Here is a 20887-nt window from a genome sequence, read left to right as displayed (position 1 = left end):
ACCGCCCGCCCCTGATTCCTGGACAGCAAACCCTGCGCGGTCGCCGGGGCCCGCGGAAGGACCGGTCTGATCTAGTTGGCCGGGAATTGGGCTCCAGCCGGTTGGCGGGGGCCGGGGGTGAGGGGTTCAGTCACTCATTCCATCGTATTTATTGAGCGCTTACTGTGTGCTGAACACTGGACTAAGCGCTTGGGAAGCGCAAGCCGGCAACATATAGAGACGGTCCCTGCTCAACAATGGGCTCGTTCATTCATTCCATCAATCGTATTTATTGAGCGCTAGCCTGGCCCAGTGGAAAGAGCCCGGGCTTGGGAGTCAGAGGCCATGGATTCGAATGCCGGCACTCCGCCACTTGTCAGCCGTGTGACCTTGGGCAAGTCACTTCACTTCTCCGGGCCTCAGTTCCCTCATCTGCAAAATGGGGATTAAGATCGTGAGCCCCACCTGATCACCTCGTATCCCCCCAACGCTTAGAACAGGGTTTTGCACATAGTAAGCGCTCAACAACTGCCGTTATTATCATTATTATCATTACCGAGCGCTTGGGAAGGACAGATCGGCAACATATTGAGGCGGTTCCTACCGCCAACGGGCTCACAGTCTAGGTTGGGGGGCGAGGGTCCACGTGGAGGCCTCTCGCTCCTCGCCCCCCACCCCAACCCCGGGGTTCCCCGAGCCCCTCCTAGGTCATCGGGGGCCCCATCAACTTTCCTAAACAGCGCCCGCTTTAAGTTGAGACCTCGAGATGATTCGGCTGCTCGACAGTAAAGTGGCCCAGAGCAAGCTTTCCGAGGAGCGCTAATAAAAATTGATCTCCCCTGCCTTGGCGGCGGCCGGGAATGGGCTCGTTGAGCGGCTGTAACACCGGGAGAACGCTCCCTCTGAAATGACAGATGAAGTCATAAACAAGTTTGATCTGGGAATCAAGCTTCGATAAATATTAAACACAGTCGTCGTCCCCCCCCCTCGCCCCCACCTCCCCTCTCTCCGCGCGTGGATTATGATGTATGGCGCGTCCAAACTTTAAAATAAGGAAATACCAGAGAAAATGATCTCAATAAATTTTCTAAGTATAAACGTTGATTATGTTTCGATTTTCATTCAAGGGCTTCTGCCGTTCGTTTTTTGGTGCAAATGACATCTCGCAATAGGCTTTTGGGGGAAAGGACTCCCTGTTTGAAAAAGGGAGCCCTAGAGGTGTACAATTTATGTAATCTGTGGTTGGAAAATGAATTGTGTAATTTATTGGAAAACAGAAAGTCATGAAGATTGGATCAGCATAGCCGAGCCCGCCCCCCCGCCCTCCCCCCATCCATCAAGTTCCAATTAACAACCTAACCAGAGAGCTTTAATGTGTTTCCAATCTAGTGGCCTGATAGACTCATCAATTCCTCTGGGAGAAATTAAGAAAATCGACCGCCCCTTGGCGTCGCAGTGTCATTCCCTTCTGCAACTATATGTCAAATTAAAAACACAATTAAAATTTAAACTGTTTCAATCAAAGGGGGCCCTGCAACCTATGTTTCACTTAATAGAACTTTGATGAAAATCGGATGCGTGTGCTCCATCACCGCAGCGAATAGAGCTCAGAAGTAGAGATTCTTTATATTTCTTTAAAGATATTAGTGTTCTGCCGAGGCGCACCAGGTGACCCAACTTCACGGAAGAAACGTTGGATTCAAGTCTTCCTCACGCTTTCTCTCTCTCTCTCTCTCTCTCTCTCTCTCTCTCTCTCTCTCTCTTTCCTTTCTCTCTCTCTCGCTCCCCCTCCCTCCCTCCCTCTCTCTCTCCCTCTCCCTCTTGCCCTCTCCCACCCCCTCTTCCTTTCTCTCCCTCCCCCCTCCAACTCCTTCTTCCACACACCCCCTCCACCCCCGTCTCTCCCTTGCCGTTCTCTTCCCGGGGTCCTTCCTTCAGTTTTCCCCTAATCTTTCTCCTCCCTCCCCAACACGAGAGACGAGAATTAAACATTGTGGAATTTTCCCCGAGTCGAAGAAGGTGAATGCTCCCCAGAGTAGATCGTCTAAGTAGGGGGAAACTCAGGAGTGGATGGGGAATTGAAAATGTGTGTGAAGACACGGAATAGAGACTATTCAGAAAAACGCATCTCTAACGACACTCCCTTACGCGTGTACACATGCACCCCCAGATTTCGGACTGTCTCGATCCTCCGCGATTCTGACTCTCCAGGATGCTCTCCGAAGCCCCTGTTCCTCTCCTTTCCCAACGAGTTTAGCTTGAAGCTGTAGCTCCCTTTTATGGAAAAAATATTAGGCTCGAAATTCAAATTATTTGACCTGAAAGGTTTGAGCTAGAAACCGGGGCATGAAATAATGGGGGTCGAACCACTTAGAATTTCAAGCCCAATTTGTAAACATTGGGTCGTTTCGTATGTGCGCACATAGGGTCATGTGTGCATTCACACACATACCCCAGGCCATATCGATCAATCAGTCCACCAATCAACCGATGATTTTTATTGAGCGCTTACCATGTGCAGAACACAGGGTGTAGAACACTATGTGTAGAGCACATGGGAAAGTACAACAGAGTTACTTTGTATATGCCTGTATAGACTAGGTGGAATGTGTATGCGCGTTTAAAATGACTTCCATTTTCATTCATTCAATCGCATTTATCGAGCGCTGACTGTGTGCAGAGCACTGGACTAAGCGCTTGGGAAGTACAAGTCGGCAACGTATAGAGACGGTCCTTACCCAACAGCGGGCTCACAGTCTAGAACTTGAAAATAATTTCTCGATTGCCGCTGTTCTCTTGATCTGAACGCTACGAGACACATAGTGCTTCTTTCGACCACTGCAGAGGGCATTGTGCGGGGTTCAAAATGGCCAATTTTTTTTAGTGACCAGGGATGATGAAGTCCCATTGTATTGGAGGAGAAGGTGGAGCCCCCGTTTTCAAACCAAGTGAGAAGGTGGATTAGAGCCTCTCTTCCCCCCCCCACCCCCACCCCAGCTCCTTCCTTCTTCCTCTATCTTCTCTCTCCCTCCTTCCTCTCGCCTTTGAATTTTTATACCTCCTCTACGGTCGAATGATCACCCCAGCTTGGGCCTGAGGAGTTGGACGAGACGCCCAAGAAAAGCAGGAGCGCGCGAATAGTCGCGGCGACCGCACCGCCCCTGTTCCTCAGCGAGGGTTGGGAAAGTTGGTCATCGGATCGGAGCCAGAAAGGGCTCACTGGGCTGTTTGAGAACAAATCAAGGTCATCAACGCCGACGAAAGAGCCGGGGAACAACAATGGGTTCATTTAAAACAATATTTTACAGACGTTTAGACGATCGATGCGAACTCGAAGCATAATGCCCTACCGATCTGTTAATAATGTTCCTAATGGTCTTCTCATTCCGTTTGCACCGAATGAAGCAGTCGATAGTCTAAAGTGAGTAGTACAGACACTTGCCGCGAATTTGAGAGCCACGGATCTCCCTCCGTTTTAAACTGAGTTTTTCGCGGAGGAGCGCGTACCCCCTCCCCCCCGAGAAGAGGTGTCTAACAGTCGCCCAGCTGTTCACACCACCTGCCTCGATGCAAAGCTCGGTTTAGTCGGGGGAAAGGCGCTTCCCTTTAACGGGCATCGTATTATCTAATGCTGCAAAACGCTGCCCAGGCCACCTCGTCCGGGGCGTTAAAATAAAATAATCACCAACCTCCTAGGCAGGACTTCTTCAACCAAGGCCTAAAGTTCCTGGCGAAGGGCTCCCACCGAGAGAGGCTCCTGGCTCGGCCGTGGGGACCGATCTGCAGACCGATCTCAATTAAACTCTCGGGAGGGTGGCTGTCACGGTCCTCTGAATCAAAATCTGGCGGCGGGGAAGTTTATATCTTTCTCGCCGTTGTTTTCTATACACAGACCCCCTCTATTTACTACCAAATAAAAGAAATACATGTGTGTTGCTAATACAAACAGCAGAGCTAGTTTTGTTCAGCCGAGCTCAAAACAATGGGTCCGTAAGAACGATGTATCTATCTCCTTCCATGGCAAACCAGTGCACAGATTGGGAAACCGCCGTGGCCCCGGTAAAGAAAGAAGCGGCTAAAGCGGTTGCTAACCGTTTAGGAGAGAAATGAAGAGACTTTGTGCTTGAATAGCAGGCGCTCGGGCTGCAAAATCGAGGCTTCCTTGGGAATCGAGCCAAAGTTAGGAGCTGGTTTTACAAACCTCTCAAAGCTCGCTGCTGGCTTTTTGCCCTGCAGGAAGGAAAACAGCTCGTTCCTCACTGGCTCACGAGATTGCTCCCGGGAAAGCACCAAAATCAGGGTCCCAGGCCCAGGCCAGGGCCGGGGCCGGGGCAGAGAGAAGCCCCCTTCGACCCTGCCACGGCAGGCACGGATTGCTGCCTATCTGCAGAGCAGTGAGCGCGGAGCTGGATTTGTTGGGAGATGCCGGGCAGCCCGGGCAGGCAATGGTGGGGGGGAGGGGAGAGGATGGGGAGAAGAGAGACAGAGGGAGGGAGGGAGGAGAGACAGCCAGAGAGTCGGAGGCAGGGAAAGCGAAGCAGAGTCAGAGATAAAGAGACACAGAGAGCGTTGGAGACATGGATAGCCAAACAGGGGTATCTATCTATCTCTATGTATCTATCTTTCTATCTAATCTATCTATCTATCCATCTAGAGAGAGAGAGAGAGAGAGAGAGAGAGAGAGAGAGAGAGAGAGAGATGGAGACAGAAAACCAAAAAATGAAACAGAGGCAGGGACAGGGAGAGACGGAGACAGAGATATTTGAACTGGGATCACAGTGTCAATTAGATGAGAGAATAAAAGACTCCGATGGGATTTTCCTAGGACCCTGTGGGAGGGGATTTACAGGCAGAGTCCAAGGGATTGGGCAGCAGGGGTAGCAGGGGCAGCAGGGAGCGTGCTGAAGGGAGAGGGAAGCAAAGGGAAGGACGAATGGAACAGACTGGTCTCCCACCCACACTCCCCACCTTCCTCTCCAGGGCTTCTGTGCAAACCCCTGAGCGGCGAGGTCACCATCCACCGAGGCGGGTGGAACTAGTAGGACCCCCCCCCCAACCCCCGGCCCCAGAGTAACCCAAGGCCCCGGGCAGGGTGACCAGCCGGCCACGAGGCCCAGCGCGGGAGGGGACGAGGGCCGGGGAGCGGATCCCGAAGGCAACCGGCGCTTGTAACGAACTAGTTATTTCTCGACTTTGTAAAGACCGGGTCAGTCGAGAACCGTTTTCTGGGACCTAAACACAAATAGAGAAGTATTTTCTTGGCTTTCGATAACATCGGGCTCTTGCCGAAAAGTCTGAGGACGTGTTTGCTGTTGCAACATCATTTTTAATGAGCTGTTATTGACCTGTCCCCAAGTTAGTATTGCCAACAGTCACAGGCATCACCGTGTTTGCAGGCGACACAAGGAACGACATGGTTTGACTCCGAATTTCTGTTTATTTTTCATTTAGCACACAAGCCCGCGTTTTTATTCAAAACCAGAGGGGAAGAAAGGGAAGCCTATCTTCGGCGGGGCCTGTTCCAAAATTCGGACCCAAGTACAGGCGCCGGTTTATTTGGGGCCGGTTTTCATCAACCGAAAACGATACTTATCTCTTCAACCAGAAAAGAATCGATTCTGCCGGTCGAGTTAGTAGAACTAGCAAAGCGTAAGAGCTTAAAAAGAGCAAACTGCCGTGCTCCTGGGCTCACCCCCCTCCTCCTCTTCTTCCTCCCCCTCCCACCCCACGCGGGGCCAGCAGCCTGCCCTCTTCAAACAGGCCGCAGAAAGACACTGGGAGCCCCCCAACGGGCTCCCAGCTCCAGGCCTGGCTCGCCCACGGCTCGGGCCTGCTGTCTCCAGCCACCCGCTTTCTTTTGCGCTCCAAGAGGGAGCGGGACGGACGATTTCAGGAGGACCCGCGCTGGACGGGTTGGACCAACAGACCCAACTGGTCGCGGTGGCACCGTCTCCCGGGGAGCCCGGGAAGCGGCCTGCCCACCTCCCCCTCTTCCACCTCGTCCCCCCCTCCTCATTCCCACCCCCACCTCGTCCCAGCTCCGGAACCTCCCTCCGACCCAAGGAGGGAGCCCAGCGAGTCAAAGGGCCACGAGAAAACCTCTAGGGCCCGGACGGGTCTGGCTGGAAGGGGCGGCTGCAAGCGGGGACAGCAGCGAACGGACAACTGCCCCCCTTTTTTAATGCGAAGCCGGGACCCACCTGCAACCAGCTGGCGAGGCCTGGCTTGGGGCCGAGAGCCCGGGCCTCCGTTTCTTGGGTTTTCCACTAGGTTCCCGGGGACGTAGGAGAAACCCGAGGGGTCCGGGGGACCGGGGGAGGGAAGAGGCCAAACACCACACCGACCCTGAATAATTTTCGATTTCTCCCGGGCCCAGCGACCCTCAGCGGACCCTCGTTCATCGTCTCGCTAGAGCTGAATCCGGGGCGTCTTCTACCCTTCCTGTTCTCTCCACGTCCCCCACCCGCCATACCCAGGGTACCAGGGGCGCCCCAAGGCCTACCTAGCCCGAAGTGAACGGAATCTCTTGGGATGGTCTCTCCGGGAGCGGTGCGCTTCTCCGGCAGCCCGGAATCCCGGCTCCAACCCTTCCCGCATTCTCTCGACCAAGGACAAGTGGGCTCCGACTCTCTGCCTTGCGGGATTTCGAGGCGAACACCCCCCTCACACACACTTCTTCGTCCGGCAAGCCGCCACTCCTCCCCTTAGGCCAGAGAAGGGGGAGGAGACCACGGGGGAGACTCGGAGCAGAGGGTGGCCCCCGAGGGAGGACTCGTGGACAGAAGAGGACATCCGCAGCGGTCAGCCTAGACCCGATTGCAGAAGCACTCTCTCTCTCTCTCTCTCCCCCGAGCTGCCCCCTCCCCAAACCCTACTGGCAACAAGGGCAGAGCCCCCTGCTCAGCATGGCCCACAGTCGCCGTGGGCCACCCGTTTGGGCCACTCTCCAAAGTCACACAGCCACTGAGCTCCAACGCTTCGCTTTTTTTTATTATTTCAATCTCACGGACATTTCAGGGTAACAATATTTGACTTTCTTTTTTTTTCCTTTTTCTTAAAAAGGGGCGAAACCCGGGGCAGAGGCGGAGGAGACCCTAGGGAGGCCACGGGAAATCACCGTCAACAACAGGTGGAGCCGACAGAGACACGGATAAATGCAGGATCTCCCGAGCCCTGCGGGGCTAGGGCGAACTTTACAAGAAAACTATACAGTTATCAAATAAGTTAAATGTTTCCTAAACTGATTGTCCTTCACTTAAAGCGCTCCGAGACACCGAATCTTTCTTTCTTTTCCTTCCTTCCTTTTTTCCTTCCTTCCTTCCTTCCTTCCTTCCTTCCTTCCTTCCTTCCTTCCTTCCTTCCTTCCTTCCTTCCTTCCTTCCTTCCTTCCTTCCTTCCTTCCTTCCTTCCTTCCTTCCTTCCTTCCTTCCCTCCCTCCGTCCTTCCTTCCTCGTCTCTCCCTCTCTCTTCAGGACTAAATGCTTTGAAAAAAATCTTCTTCCCCTTGCCTTTTGCTACATGAACGATCGCAACTCTACCTGGATTTGGCCTCCCCTCGCTCTCGGAAGCAGCGGTGCTTTCATAAAGTTCCTACGATATTGCACAGTTCAAAAGTACAACGGTTACTTTACAAAAAAAGGTAAAAAGGTACGGCTTTTCGTATCGAAATCTCCTTTAAAAGAGGAAATCATCGTAACCATAACGATCATAATCATTCACAGGCCACCCAGAGCCCCTGAATCAAAGGTTGGCAATAAATAAGAGCGCTCGATCCGGCTCTTCGGGGCCTGGTCGTGTGGGGAGGGAAGGGGGACGGTCCGTTGGGTTTTTCCGTCCATCCCGGCTCCCGGCCGGGTACCGGGCGGGACGGGGATGCGGATCGGGGCGGGGAAGCGGGATCGGCGGAGCCTTCGCGAGGAGAAGGCGGACACCTTCGGGGTTCGCGAGTGGGGAAGGAAAACCGGCCCGAGCCCCCCGCCCCTTCCCCTCTCCCCCAAGTCTCTGCACCTGGCAAATCCTCAATCGACAAGAGGCAAACGGTGGGGTCTGTTTTTTTTCCTATAAAAATAAACCAAAGCACGCAGCTCAGCGCATTCAGATGGGGTGGCTTTTTTTACAAAAGGTTTCGTCCTCGGACGGCTGAAGGGGGCTTTTCTCGTCCTTCCCGGCGGCTCGCAACCTCGCCTCCCCCAGCTTCGCCCGCCCCTCTCCCCAGCGCGGGGTCGAAGGGCACGGGAAGGGGCGGCCAATACATAGCCCTGCTCCCCCGGGCTGGCCGCGTCCGCCCCGCCCCGCTCTCAGACCGGCCGCAGCAGGGGCACGGAGGTGACCACCGGGTGCGAGTAGTAGACGGGGTGAGGGAAGGTGAGCAGCGGCTGGCTGACGGGCACGGGGGGCCCGGGGCCCGGGGCGGCGGCGGCGGTGGCGGCCCCGTCCCCCGCCGTGTTCTCGTGGTAGAGGATGGGCACCCGGACGATGCGCTGGGCCGCGGCGTGGCTGAGGTTGGCCGCCTCCAGCTCGGCCGCCAGCTGCCGCTTCCACTTGTTGCGGCGGTTCTGGAACCAGATCTTCACCTGCGTCTCGGTGAGGTGCAGGGAGGCGGCCAGGCCGGCCCGCTCCGAGCTGCTCAGGTAGCGCTTCAGGTCGAAGGTGGACTCCAGCTGGAACACCTGGCTGCGGGAGAACACGGTGCGCGTCTTCTTCTTGCGGCAGGGCTTCTTCTCCTCGGGGCTGTCGGGCCGCTTCTTCCAGTCGTCGGGGCCCGGGGGGCCCGCCGCCCCCCGCGGGCCCGCCTCGTCCCTCTTGCCCTCCTCCGAGTCGCTCTCTTCCAGGACGATCTCGTCCGGGCTGGTGGAGTCCCGCTCCTTGGGGTCCGGCTCCCGCCCGGCCCGGGGCTCCGGGGAGTCCCTGTCCGTGCCCGAGGCCGGGGACGAGTCTCTCCGCAGGGACTTGTCCGCCGGGGCCGAGGCCGAGGCCGCCACCGCCACCGCTGCGGGGGGGACACAAGACACACGCACCCAAGCACCCCGGCCATACCCACCAACGCACACCGGGCAGACCCACAGACACACACCGAGCGTTCCCACGAATACACAGCGGATACGCGCAGAGAGCATCCAGAAAATGAGACAAACAACCAGAGCAGGCACACAGACGCACACACACAAAAACCCACACAAAGCAACACGAAGCACAGGCACACACACACATCACACACCCCGAGCGTACCCACGAATACACAGCGGATACGCGCAGAGAGCACCCAGAACATGAGACAAACAACCAGAGCAGGCACACAGACGCACACGCACAAAAACCCACACAAAGCAACACGAAGCACAGGCACACAGACGCACACGCACAAAAACCCACACAAAGCAACACGAAGCACAGGCACACACACACATCACACACCCCGAGCGTACCCACGAATACACAGCGGATACGCGCAGAGAGCACGCAGAACATGAGACAAACAACCAGAGCAGGCACACAGACGTACACGCATAAAACCCCACACAAAGCAGACGAAGCACACACCCAAACACGAAGCACAGGCACACACACACATCACACACCCCGAGCGTACCCACGAATACACAGCGGATACGCGCAGAGAGCACGCAGAACATGAGACAAACAACCAGAGCAGGCACACAGACGCACACGCATGGAAACCCACACGAAGCAGAGGAAGCACACACCCAAACACGAACCACAGACACACACACACACATACACACACAGAGTCACCTTTTAGTGAGGTCGAAGATCCAGAGAGCCCGAGCCCCCCGTCGCCCTGGTTGGAGTGGGACTCTGCTCTCGTCGCCCCCGTGTCCCCATCCTCCCTTCCCTTGGGGCCCGCAGAGCCAGGTGTCCCGGCCTCTCTCCCAGTCCGGAGGAGGAAGGACTTCGACAGGCTCCGGGAGAAGCTTCGGGGGCCGGCGGGGGGGAAAACTCCCTGCCGGGCTCCGGCGCGGCCTCTTCTTCCCCCGCCCCTTCCCAATTCTTGGATTGGGGGAAGAGGAGGAGGAGAAGGAGGAGGAGGGATGAGGGGCCAACCGGGGGCAGGTGGAGAGGCCGAGAAGAGGGGATGGAGCGGCAAGGCCTCGTCGGGGTGAGGGCCGGGGAAAGGCAGGGCAGGGCATCGGGAGGGCATCGGGGGGTGTCAGTACCGTCTGTCCGGGGCAGGTGTCCCCCCGCGGGTGTCAGGGTGTAGGGGTACCACCAGGCCGGAGACCGCTCCAGGTAGTGCGCGGGCAGCGCAAACCTCTGCGCCGGGATCTCAAAGCGCGGAAAAGTCAGCTCTCCCACCTGCGACAGCGCGAAGCCCGCGGCGCCCGCCTCCAGGACGCCCTTGGCGGCCGAGGCCGAGGCCGGGCCCGGGACCGGGCCCAACAGAGTCCGGGACGGAGGAGGCTGGTGCTTCGGGGGCGGCCGGGGCCGGTCTCCATTGAGCAGGTTCTTGATGGAGAAGGGCGAGTCCTTGGGAGGGGGAGGGGGAGGCGGCGGGGGAGGGTCCGAGGGCGGAGGGGCCGCGGCCGGGGCCGGGGCCGGGGCCGGAGGAAGCGGGGCCGGGGCCGGGGGAGTCGGGGCCGGAGGGGGCTGCGAGCCGCTGCCGTTGGCGGCCGGGTCGTGCCCCGGCCCGGGCATCCTGCCCTGCTCCCCCGGCTGCCCCGGGCCGGACCGGAGCCGAGAGGAGCGGAGAGGGAGGCGGGAGGGAGGGACGGAGGGAGGGAGGGAGGGAGGGAGGGAGGCCGGGAGGCGGCCGAGGGCGGCAGGCGGCGGCCGCTCAGACCATCAACCAACTCCTCACCGGGGCGCAAAGTGCCGCGGGAGGCGGAGGCGGCGGAGCAAAGGCAGCGGGGCGGGGGCTCATGGGGGGCGCTGGGGATGGAGGGGAGCCGGGGGGCCGGGGGACCGGGGGGCCGATGGCGGGGGGCTGAGCGGGGGGTCCGCGGGCCGGGCAGACGATCGGAGGCGGCGGCGGAGGCGGCGGCGGCGGCGGCAGGACGAGTCCCGGGTCCGCCGGGCTGCGTCAATCCGGCGCCTGATGCTAATGATGAAATCAAAATGTCAGAGAGGTAAATGGGGGGGGGGGGGGGAGGGGGGGGAGGGAGGGGGCGGGAAAGGGAGGAGGGGGGAGGGAGGGGGGACGGGGACGGAGGGGGGCGGCGACCGGGCGCCCGGAGAAGGAGAAGCAAATGGGCCGAGCGGAGCCGCCCCGCCCCGCCCCGCCCCGCCCCGCCCCGGCCCCGGCCCCGGGCGGAGGCGCGGGGAGCGGCCCGCGGGGCCCGCCTGTCGTGGGGGCCGCAACGGCTCCCCGAGGGTCCCCCTGCCCGGCCCGGGGGGCGGCCGGCCGGGTGTCTGTGTGTCTGTGTGTGTGTCTGTGTGTGTGTGTGTGTGTGTGTGTGTGAGAGGTGTGTGTGAAGAGAGCCGCCGGGACTGCCGTTCTTCCCGTTGTCCCTCCCTTGGCCCGGCCCCTCTCCCCCGCCGCCCGCCCTCCCCGCGCCGGGCGGGCCGCCCCTTCCGTGCCCCAGGCCTGCAATCAGTCAATCAATCAATCAATCAATCAATCGTATTTATTGAGCGCTTACTGTATGAAGAACACCATACTAAGCGCTTGGGAAGTCCAAGTTGGCAACATAGAGAGACGGTTCCTACCCAACAGCGGGCTCACAGGGATGAAGAGACCGGCGGGAGGAGCCGGCGGCCGGCCGGGAGCCCGGGAGCCACCCGCACGGCGGGGCCCGACCCCCGGACTGACCCCCGCGCCCTCCCCCGCCTCCCGGTGCCCGCCTCTCCCCCCGGGGGTCCTTCGCTCAGCCCGGCTCTGCCAAGTGAACAACGGCGGCTCAACTTTCGCCAGGCGCCTCCTTAAAGCGCCGCCTCGTTTGGCCTCATTACGGGCGCTGAAAGGCGTTAGCGGCCCGTGAGCGCTCCGCCGACGGCCGCCCCTCCTTTCTGAACGGCTGGAAAAGGGGGCGCGGGGGGCGGGGTGGGGGGCATCCAGCCCCCGGGCCGCTCAATCTGCCGTTTGGGGACAGGAGCCGCCGCCGGGAAACGGTCCGCAAGTTGTCGGCCGCCGGGAAACTCCGGAGAGGGTCCCCGGCCAAGGGGAGGAGCCCGGCGCGGCGGGCAGGGCCACTGCCATGGGACCAAGGCCACCTTGGCACGCCTCTTCCCCCTCTCCCCACCTTTCTCACCACCCTCTGGGACCCCCGCCCCGCTGCCTGGGACCCTTCACCCCCTCCTCAATCAATCAATCAATCAATCGTATTTATTGAGCGCTTACTGTGTGCAGATCACTGTACTAAGCGCTTGGGAGGTACACATAGAGACAGTCCCTACCCAACAGCGGGCTCCTCCTCCTCCTCCTTTCCGTGTTCCCTCTCCCCCCCACGGGGCTGCCTGGGCCTGCAATCAATCAATCAATCAATCAATCAATCGTATTTATTGAGCGCTTACTATGTGCAGAGCACTGTACTAAGCGCTTGGGAAGTACAAATTGGCAACACATAGAGACAGTCCCTACCCAACAGTGGGCTCACAGTCTAAAAGGCGGAGACAGAGAACAGAACCAAACATACCAACAAAATAAAATAAATAGGATAGAAATGTACAAGTAAAATAAATAAATAAATAAATAAATAGAGTAATAAATATGTACAACCATATATACATATATACAGGTGCTGTGGGGAAGGGAAGGAGGTAAGATGGGGGGATGGAGAGGGGGACGAGGGGGAGAGGAGGGAAGGGGCTCAGTCTGGGAAGGCCTCCTGGAGGAGGTGAGCTCTCAGCAGGGCCTTGAAGGGAGGAAGAGAGCTAGTTTGGCGGATGGGCAGAGGGAGGGCATTCCAGGCCCGGGGGATGACGTGCAAGACGGCGATATGACATTGTGGGGATGGGAGAGGCCGGGGCCGGGCCCTTTCGGGAGCACTGCTGTGCCAGGCCGGGTGTGGAGCGGGAGGGAGCCTGCCCATCCCCTCGCCTGCTCAAAACTGGGGGGAAAAAGAGGGAGAGAGCGACAGCAAGAAAGACACACACACACACACACACACACAGAGAGAGAAGAAGGGGAAGGAACACATCAGTCTGAGTGGGCACACTCGCACCCACCCACTGACGCCCCCGAAAAGATCCGTGCATCTGCTCCTAGAAAGGCACGAAATCTTCGACGTAGAGATGCAAAGTTTGCAGAAAACTGCAGCCGAGCTTAAGTGGGTGAGGAGGCCGGTGGAAACGAGGAGCTTTTTCTCCCCAGCGCCCCTGCTCTCCGGCTTTGCTCTCCTGGGAGTATCCCGCCCCAGGTCCCCGGGCTAAATGTCGGGAAGGAGGGGCCGGGAATTGCTGCGAATCTGGGAAGTCACTCGGTCTCAGCCCCCACACTCGTGGAGGAAATGGTATTATCCCTGGAGCAGCGCGCTCATCCTCAGTCCACCCGGGGCTGCCTGGATGCTGGGGCTGCCATTCACTCAGTCGTATTTATCGAGCTCTTACTGTATGCATCATCATCATCATCATCAATCGTATTTATTGAGCGCTTACTATGTGCAGAGCACTGTACTAAGCGGTTGGGAAGTACAAATTGGCAACATATAGAGACAGTCCCTACCCAACAGTGGGCTCACAGTCTAAAAGGGGGAGGCAGAGAACAAAACCAAACATACTAACAAAATAAAATAAATAGAATAGATATGTACAAGTAAAATAAATAAATAAATAGAGTAATAAATATGTACAAACATATATACATATATACAGGTGCTGCGGAGAAGGGAAGGAGGTAAGAAGGGGGGATGGAGAGGGGCGAGGGGGAGAGGAAGGAAGGGGCTCAGTCTGGGAAGGCTGAACACTGTACTAAGCGCTTGGAAATGATGATGGTATTTAAAAAGCGCTTACTATGTGCAAAACATTCATTCATTCAATCGTATTTATTGAGCGCTTACTGTGTGCAGAACACTGTACTAAGCGCTTGGAAATGATGATGGTATTTAAAAAGCGCTTACTATGTGCAGAACATTCATTCATTCAATCGTATTTATTGAGCGCTTATTGTGTGCAGAGCACTGTACCAAGCGCTTGGGAAGTACAAGTTGGCAACATATAGAGACGGTCCCTACCCAACAGTGGGCTCACAGTCTAGAAGGGGGAGAAAGCACTGTTCCGAGCGCTGGGGAGGTTACAAGGTGATCAGGTTGTCCCACGGGGGAGCTCACAGTCTTAATCCCCACAGATGAGGTAACCGAGGCACAGAGAAGTGAAGTGCCCAAAGTCACACAGCTGACAATTGGCAGAGCCGGGATTTGAACCCATGACCTCTGACGCCGAAGCCTTTGCTCTTTCCACTGAGCCACGCTGCTTCTCAGTACTCTGCCCTCTCTATCCCCCCCCCCCCCCCCACGCCTTGGGGTGGGGCGGGCCCGGGCCCGGGGGCCTTGGCACGGCCTTGTTCAGCCCGGCACGGGGCCTATGGATTTCCACAGCCCGCGGTGACCCGACCCAGAGAAGGGCGGCCAACTAGCTGCAAACCTACTTAGTAAGCGCCCGTGGGGGCTGCCGTGGGCAAGGCCGGCCCCAGGACCTGTCAGACCCCGGGAGGTGTCAGCCCACCAGCTCCTTCTCCACTCCGATCGCCACTCGCACACACTCACTTTTTCCCTCTCTCCCACTCACGCACTCATCCAAGCGCATTTTTAAAACGGCATCTGTTAAGCGCTCGCTACGTGCCAGGCAGGTAGGTACAAGATAATCAAGTTGGATCCAGTCCCTGACCCACATGGGGCTCACAGTCTTAATCCCCGATTTACAGATGAGGTAGCAGAGGCACCGAGAAGTCAAGTGACTTGTCCAAGGTCACGCAGCAGACAAGTGGCAGAGCCGGGAAAAGAATCCAGTTCCTTCTGACACCCAGGTCTGTTCTCTATCCACCAGAAGAGCACAGGGAAGCACCGAGAAGCACCGAGTAGCAGCGGGGCTTAGTGGAAAGAGCCGGGCTTGGGAGTTAGAGGTCGTGGGTTCTAATCCTGCTCCACCACTTACCAGATGCGTGACTTCTAGACTGTGAGCCCGTGGTTGGGTAGGGACCGTCTCTATATGTTGCCAACGTGTACTTCCCAAGCGCTTAGTGCAGTGCTCTGCACACAGTAAGTGCTCAATAAATACGATTGAATGAATACAGTTCTCTGCACACAGTAAGTGCTCAATAAATACGATTGAATGAATGAATGAATGACTTTGGGCAAGTCACTTAACTTCTCTGTGTCTCAGTTACCTCAGTTAAAATGGGGAGTCAGACTGTGAGCCCCATGCGGGACAACCTGATTACCTTGTATCCACCCCAGTGCTTAGAACAACGCATGGCACAAGAAGCCTAACAAATGCCACAGTCATCATCATCGCTAGGCCAAGCTGCATTCACACATGTACATCACACATGTTCACACAAATAGTCACGCACATTCCCTTAGGCACACGCCCAGGCACTGACACCGACACATTCGCACATCGACACACACCGACAGGTGCGGGGAGGCCCGGGGGGCGGAGGTCTTGGGGGCACTGCCAGGGACAGACACAGCCCGGGGGAGGAGACAACAACTGGGCCTCAGAAGTGGCTGGGCGGGGCGGGAAGCGTTGGGCCCGAGGAGCGGGGGCACCGCACTCCTCCCGCGGGGGGCCCCGCAGTGACCCCTCATTCATTCAATCGTATTTCTTGAGCGCTTACTGTGTGCAGAGCGCTGTACTAAGCGCTTGGGAAGTCCAAGTCGGCAACATGTAGAGACGGTCCCTCCCCAACAGCGGGCTCACAGTCTAGAAGGGGGAGACAGAGAACAATACAAACTATATTAACAAAATAAAATAAATAGAATAAATATGTACAAATAAAATAAATAGAGTAATAAATCCGTACAAACATCTATACATATATACAGGTGCTGTGGGGAGGGGGAGGAGAGGAAGGAGGGGGCTCAGTCTGGGAGGAAGCGCTTGGGAAGTCCAAGTTGGCAACATATAGAGATGGTCCCTACCCAACAGCGGGCTCACAGTCTAGAAGGGGGAGACAGAGAACAAAACAAAACATATGAACAAAATAAAATAAATAGAATAAATGTGTACAAATAAAATAAATAAGTAGAGTAATAAATCCGTACAAACATATATACATATATACAGGTGCTGTGGGGAGGGGAAGGAGGTAAGGCGGGGGGGATGGGGAGGGGGAGGAGGGGGAGAGGGAGGAGGGGGAGAGGGAGGAGGGGGAGAGGGAGGAGGGGGAGAGAAAGGAGGGGGTTCAGTCTGGGGGCTCATTGGCCTCGCAGTGGCCCAGTAGCCCCACAGGGTCCCTCAGTGGTCCCACAGCGGTCTGTCAGAGGCCCCGCATTGTCCCAGCAGTGGCCCCGCAGCGCGCCTGCAGTGGCCCCGTAGTGGCCCCTCATTGGTTTCTCATCGGTCCCCGCAGTGGCCCCGCAGCGGAGGCAGGGCCGCCGGGGCCCTCGGCACAGTCGTCTGCTGTGCGGCCTTGGGCAAATAATTATAATAATAATAATGGCATTTATTGAGCGCTTACTATGTGCAAAGCACTGTTCTAAGCGCTGGGGAGGTTACAAGGTGATCGGGTTGTCCCACGGGGGGCTCCCAGTCTCCATCCCCATTTTACAGATGAGGGAACTGAGGCCCAGAGAAGTGAAGTGACTTGCCCAAAGTCACACAGCTGACAATTGGAAGAGGCGAGATTTGAACCCATGACCTCGGACTCCAAAGCCCGAGCTCTTTCCGCTGAGCCCCGCTGCTTCTCTTCTCTGGGTCTCCGTGACCTCCGCGGCCAAACGGGGCCGAAGGCGGTGAGGAGGCCCCGCGTGGGCCCGGGCCTGCCTCCCGCCTCCCGCCCCATCCAACGCCCATCTACCCCAACGCTTACAACAGGGCTGAGCACACACACACAGGGAGCGCTCAACGAGCGCCATCGCGCCGCTCATGAACGAGTCCCGGGATCATCAAATATCGTCGTCATCATCATCATCATCATCATCGGGATTGTTAGTGCAGCTTCCTCTTGGGCAGCGCTGCGGGGCTGGGCGAGACGCAGACCTCCAGACCCCCAGACCCGCAGACCCCCCAGACCCCCAGAACCCCAGAACCCCAGACCCCCAGAACCCAGAACCCCATAACCTCAGACCCGCAGACCCCCAGAACCGCAGACACCCAGAACCCAGACCCCCAGAACCCCAGACCTCCAGGCCTCCAGACCTCCAGAACCCCAGAACCCCAGACCCCCAGACTTCCAGACCTCCAGAACCCCAGAACCCCAGACCCCCAGACTTGCAGACCCCCAGAACCCCAGACCCCCAGAACCCCAGACCTCCAGACCTCCAGACCCCCAGAGTCCCAGACCCCCCAGACCTCCAGACCCCCAGACCTCCAGACCCCCAGACCCTCCAGACCCCCAGACCTCCAGACCTCCAGAACCCCAGACCTCCATACCCCTAGACCCCCAGACTCCCAGAACCCCAGACCCGCAAACCCCCAGACCTCCAGCCCCCCAGACACCCAGAACCCCAGACCTCCAGCCCCCCAGCCTCCCAGGACCCCAGACCCCCAGAACCCCAGACCCCCAGAACCCCAGACCTCCAGAACCCCAGACCCCCCCAGGCCCCCCAGACTTCCAGCCCCCCCAGACCTCCAGACCCCCAGAACCCCAGAACCCCCAGACCTCCAGCCCCCCAGACCTAGAGACCCCCAGAACCCAGACCCCCAGACCCGCAGACCCCCAGACCCCCAGACCCCCAGAACCCTAGACCTCCAGACCTGCAGACCCCCAGAGCCCCAGAGCCCCCAGACCTCCAGACCCCCAGACCTCCAGACCCCCAGAACCCCAGACCCTCCAGAGCTCCAGACCCCCAGACCTCCAAACCCCCAGAACCCCAGACCTCCATACCCCTAGACCCCCAGACCTCCAGACCCCCAGACCCCCAGACCTCCAGCCCCCCAGACACCCAGAATCCCAGACACCCAGAACCCCAGACCCCCAGACCTCCAGCCCCCCAGCCCCCTAGAACCCCAGACCTCCAGCCCCCCAGACCCCTAGAACCCCAGACCCCCAGAACCCCAGACCTCCAGACCCCCAGACCCCCAGACCCCCAGACCCCCAGACCCCCAGGCCCCCAGACCTCCAGACCCCCAGGCCCCCAGCCCCCCAGCCCCCCAGACCTCCAGTCCCCCGGCCGGCTGTGGCCTGCCCCCGCTAGGGCGGCTCCGCCTGGGGCTCGGATCTCCGGGGTCCCGGGCGCCGGGGGCCTCTCTGGGGGCCGGCCCTTCGTTGTCCTTCCCCCGCTCTCCCCGGCTCCCGAAGATCTTCACCCCTTCGGACCGGCTCGGGAAAGCTCCCTGGGAATTAGGGGCAGATGGAGAAAGCAGCGGGGCTTAGTGGAAAGAGCAGGGGAGTGAGAAGTCGTGGGTTCTAATTCCGACTCTGCCACCTGGCAGCTGTGTGGCTTCGGGCGAGTCACTTCACTTCTCTGGGCCTCAGTTCTCTCATCTGTAAACTGGGGATGAGCCCCACGAGGGGCAACCTGATCACGTTCCAGAGGTCGTGGGTTCTAATCCCGGTTCCGCCACTTAGCTGTGTGACCTTGGGCAAGTCACTTCTCTGTGCCCCAGTTACCTCATCTGGAAAATGACAGCGTGGTTCAGTGGAAAGAACCCGGGCTTGGGAGTCAGAGGTCATGGGTTCAAATCCCAGCTCTGCCACTTGTCAACTGTGTGACTTTGGGCAAGTCACTTAACTTTTCTGGGCCTCAGTTCCCTCATCTGTAAAATGGGGATGAAGACTGTGAGCCCCATGTGGGACAACCAGATCACCTTGTATCCTCCCCAGCGCTTAGAACAGTGCTTTGCACATAGTAAGCACTTAATAAATGCCATTATTATTATTATTATTAAGACTGTGAGCCCCACGTGGGACCCATATCTACCCCAGCGCTTAGAACAGTGCTTGGCACATAGTAAGCACTTAACAAATGCTATATTACTATTATTATTCTAATTCATTCATTCATTCATTCAATCGCATTAATTGAGCGCTTACTGTGTGCAGAGCACTGTACTAAGCGCTTGGAAAATACAAGTTGTCAACATAAAACCGTTCTACAGCTATTCAGCTACCGTCGAATATTTCAGAGCAATATCTCCTTTTTTCTTCTGTTAGGAACACACTAGAATGAAGTTCCAGAATCTCTATTAGTGGAGGAAGCGAAAACGTCCTAGCAGGTGCTTACTAAATGTGAATAATCCCAGCAGGAGAGCCAGTCCTGAAGTTAAGAAAGGAAAGTGAAGAAAGGTTTTTGGGTTTTTTTTTTTTAAACCAATTGAGGAGACTTCCCAGCTTCAGCGTCCTGGAACAATATCAGGATCTGCCGGAATGGTGAGCAAGAACCTGTAACACACATCCTTATCTGGCTTTATGAGTCTGCTCACTATTCCCCATCCCTCAAAAACCTCCAGTCAGTTAGGTTAGCCGTTCCTGTCTGCATCAAACAGAAACATTCGGTTTAAAGGCACAGCCAATCTCCCACAATCTCGCACGTTTCATTCCACTCAAGCCAACCTATGCACTCTGTTATGTTCCCATCTCTCCCGCCACTGACTTTTTCACACCTCCTCCTTTCCGCCTAAAAGTCCCGTTCATCAAACCGTAGCTCACCTTCTCTTCAAGGTGACTGTATCTGACCTAATTAATATGGATCTCTCCCAGCACTTACTGTTTGGCAAACAGTAACAAATGCCCCTAAAAAGAGGTCCTTCTGAAATAACACCTTTTCCAGGAGGCTATCCCTGATTAATCTCTTACCACCCCATCATCTATCCCCAACAACTGTGAATTCAGCACTTCTACATCATTCAAGCGCTGAGTCTCTCCCTCCAACCCCCGCAGCCCCACAGCACTTATGTAATAATCATAATGATGGCATTTGTTAAGCACTTACTATGTGTCAAGCACTGGTGATCAGGTTGTCCTACGTGGGGTTCCCAGTCTTAATTAATCCCCATTTTACAGATGAGGTAACTGAGGCACAGAGAAGTTAAGTGACTCGCTCAAAGTCACACAGCTGACAAGTGGCAGAACCGGGATTAGAACCCACGCCCTCTGATTCCCAAGCCCGTGCTCTTGCCTCTAAACCACGCTGCTTCTCTTAGCCACCAATTTATTTTAATGTCTGTCTGGCCCTCTGGACTGTAAACTCCTATATGCCTACCAACTCTATTGCGTTGTATTTTCCCAAGCACTTAGCACAGTGCTCTGCACACAGTTAGCACTTAATTATTAACGGAGTCCTCATACTCCTTTAGCACTTAAGTATTTATCTTTATATTCTATTGTTTCCTCCTTTATGTAATTTACTTTATTGTCTGTCTCTCCTGCTAGAATGCAAACTCCTTGAGGACAGGGGGCATGTTTACTAATTATATTGCATTTTCCTGAGCATGGGAGTGCAGTGTTTTATGCGCACTAGGATCTCAATAAATAGTACTGATTGGTTAATTGACTGATAATTTCTTTCTTTGCACTGTTTACACGTTGAGAAGCAGCGTGGCTCGGTGGAAAAGAGCCCGGGCTTTGGAGGCAGAGGTCGTGGGTTCAAATCCAGGCTCTGCCACTTGTCAGCTGTGTGACTTTGGGCAAGTCACTTAACTTCTCTGTGCCTCATTCCCTCATCTGTAAAATGGGGATGAAGAGTGTGAGTCCCACGTGGGACAACCTGATTACCTTGTATCCCCCCAGCGCTTAGAACAGTGCTTTGCACATAGTAAGCGCTTAATAAATGCCATTATTATTATTTTTTTTGGGTGGGGGAGAACAAAGCTGAACTGGCTTTTTTTGCTCATATTTCATTATAGTAAAGAA

The 20887-nt window shown here is 56.7% G+C and overlaps 1 protein-coding gene across 1 annotated transcript; it reads right to left on the bottom strand.

Moving 5' to 3' along the window:
• Nucleotides 1–7416: 7416 nt before the first annotated feature.
• Nucleotides 7417–10539, bottom strand: HMX3 (H6 family homeobox 3; the record flags this gene model as incomplete). Its single annotated transcript, XM_038758607.1, has 2 exons — nucleotides 7417–8968; nucleotides 10155–10539. Coding segments are annotated over 2 exons (1077 nt in total), but the record flags the coding sequence as incomplete, so codon positions are not given.
• Between the last annotated feature and the right edge of the window lie 10348 nt (nucleotides 10540–20887).

This window comes from Tachyglossus aculeatus, chromosome 16 (assembly GCF_015852505.1).
Source record: "Tachyglossus aculeatus isolate mTacAcu1 chromosome 16, mTacAcu1.pri, whole genome shotgun sequence".
Lineage (NCBI taxonomy): Eukaryota > Metazoa > Chordata > Mammalia > Monotremata > Tachyglossidae > Tachyglossus > Tachyglossus aculeatus.
Note: the sequence above shows the minus strand (reverse complement) of the source record. Positions and strands in the feature narration are given on the sequence as shown.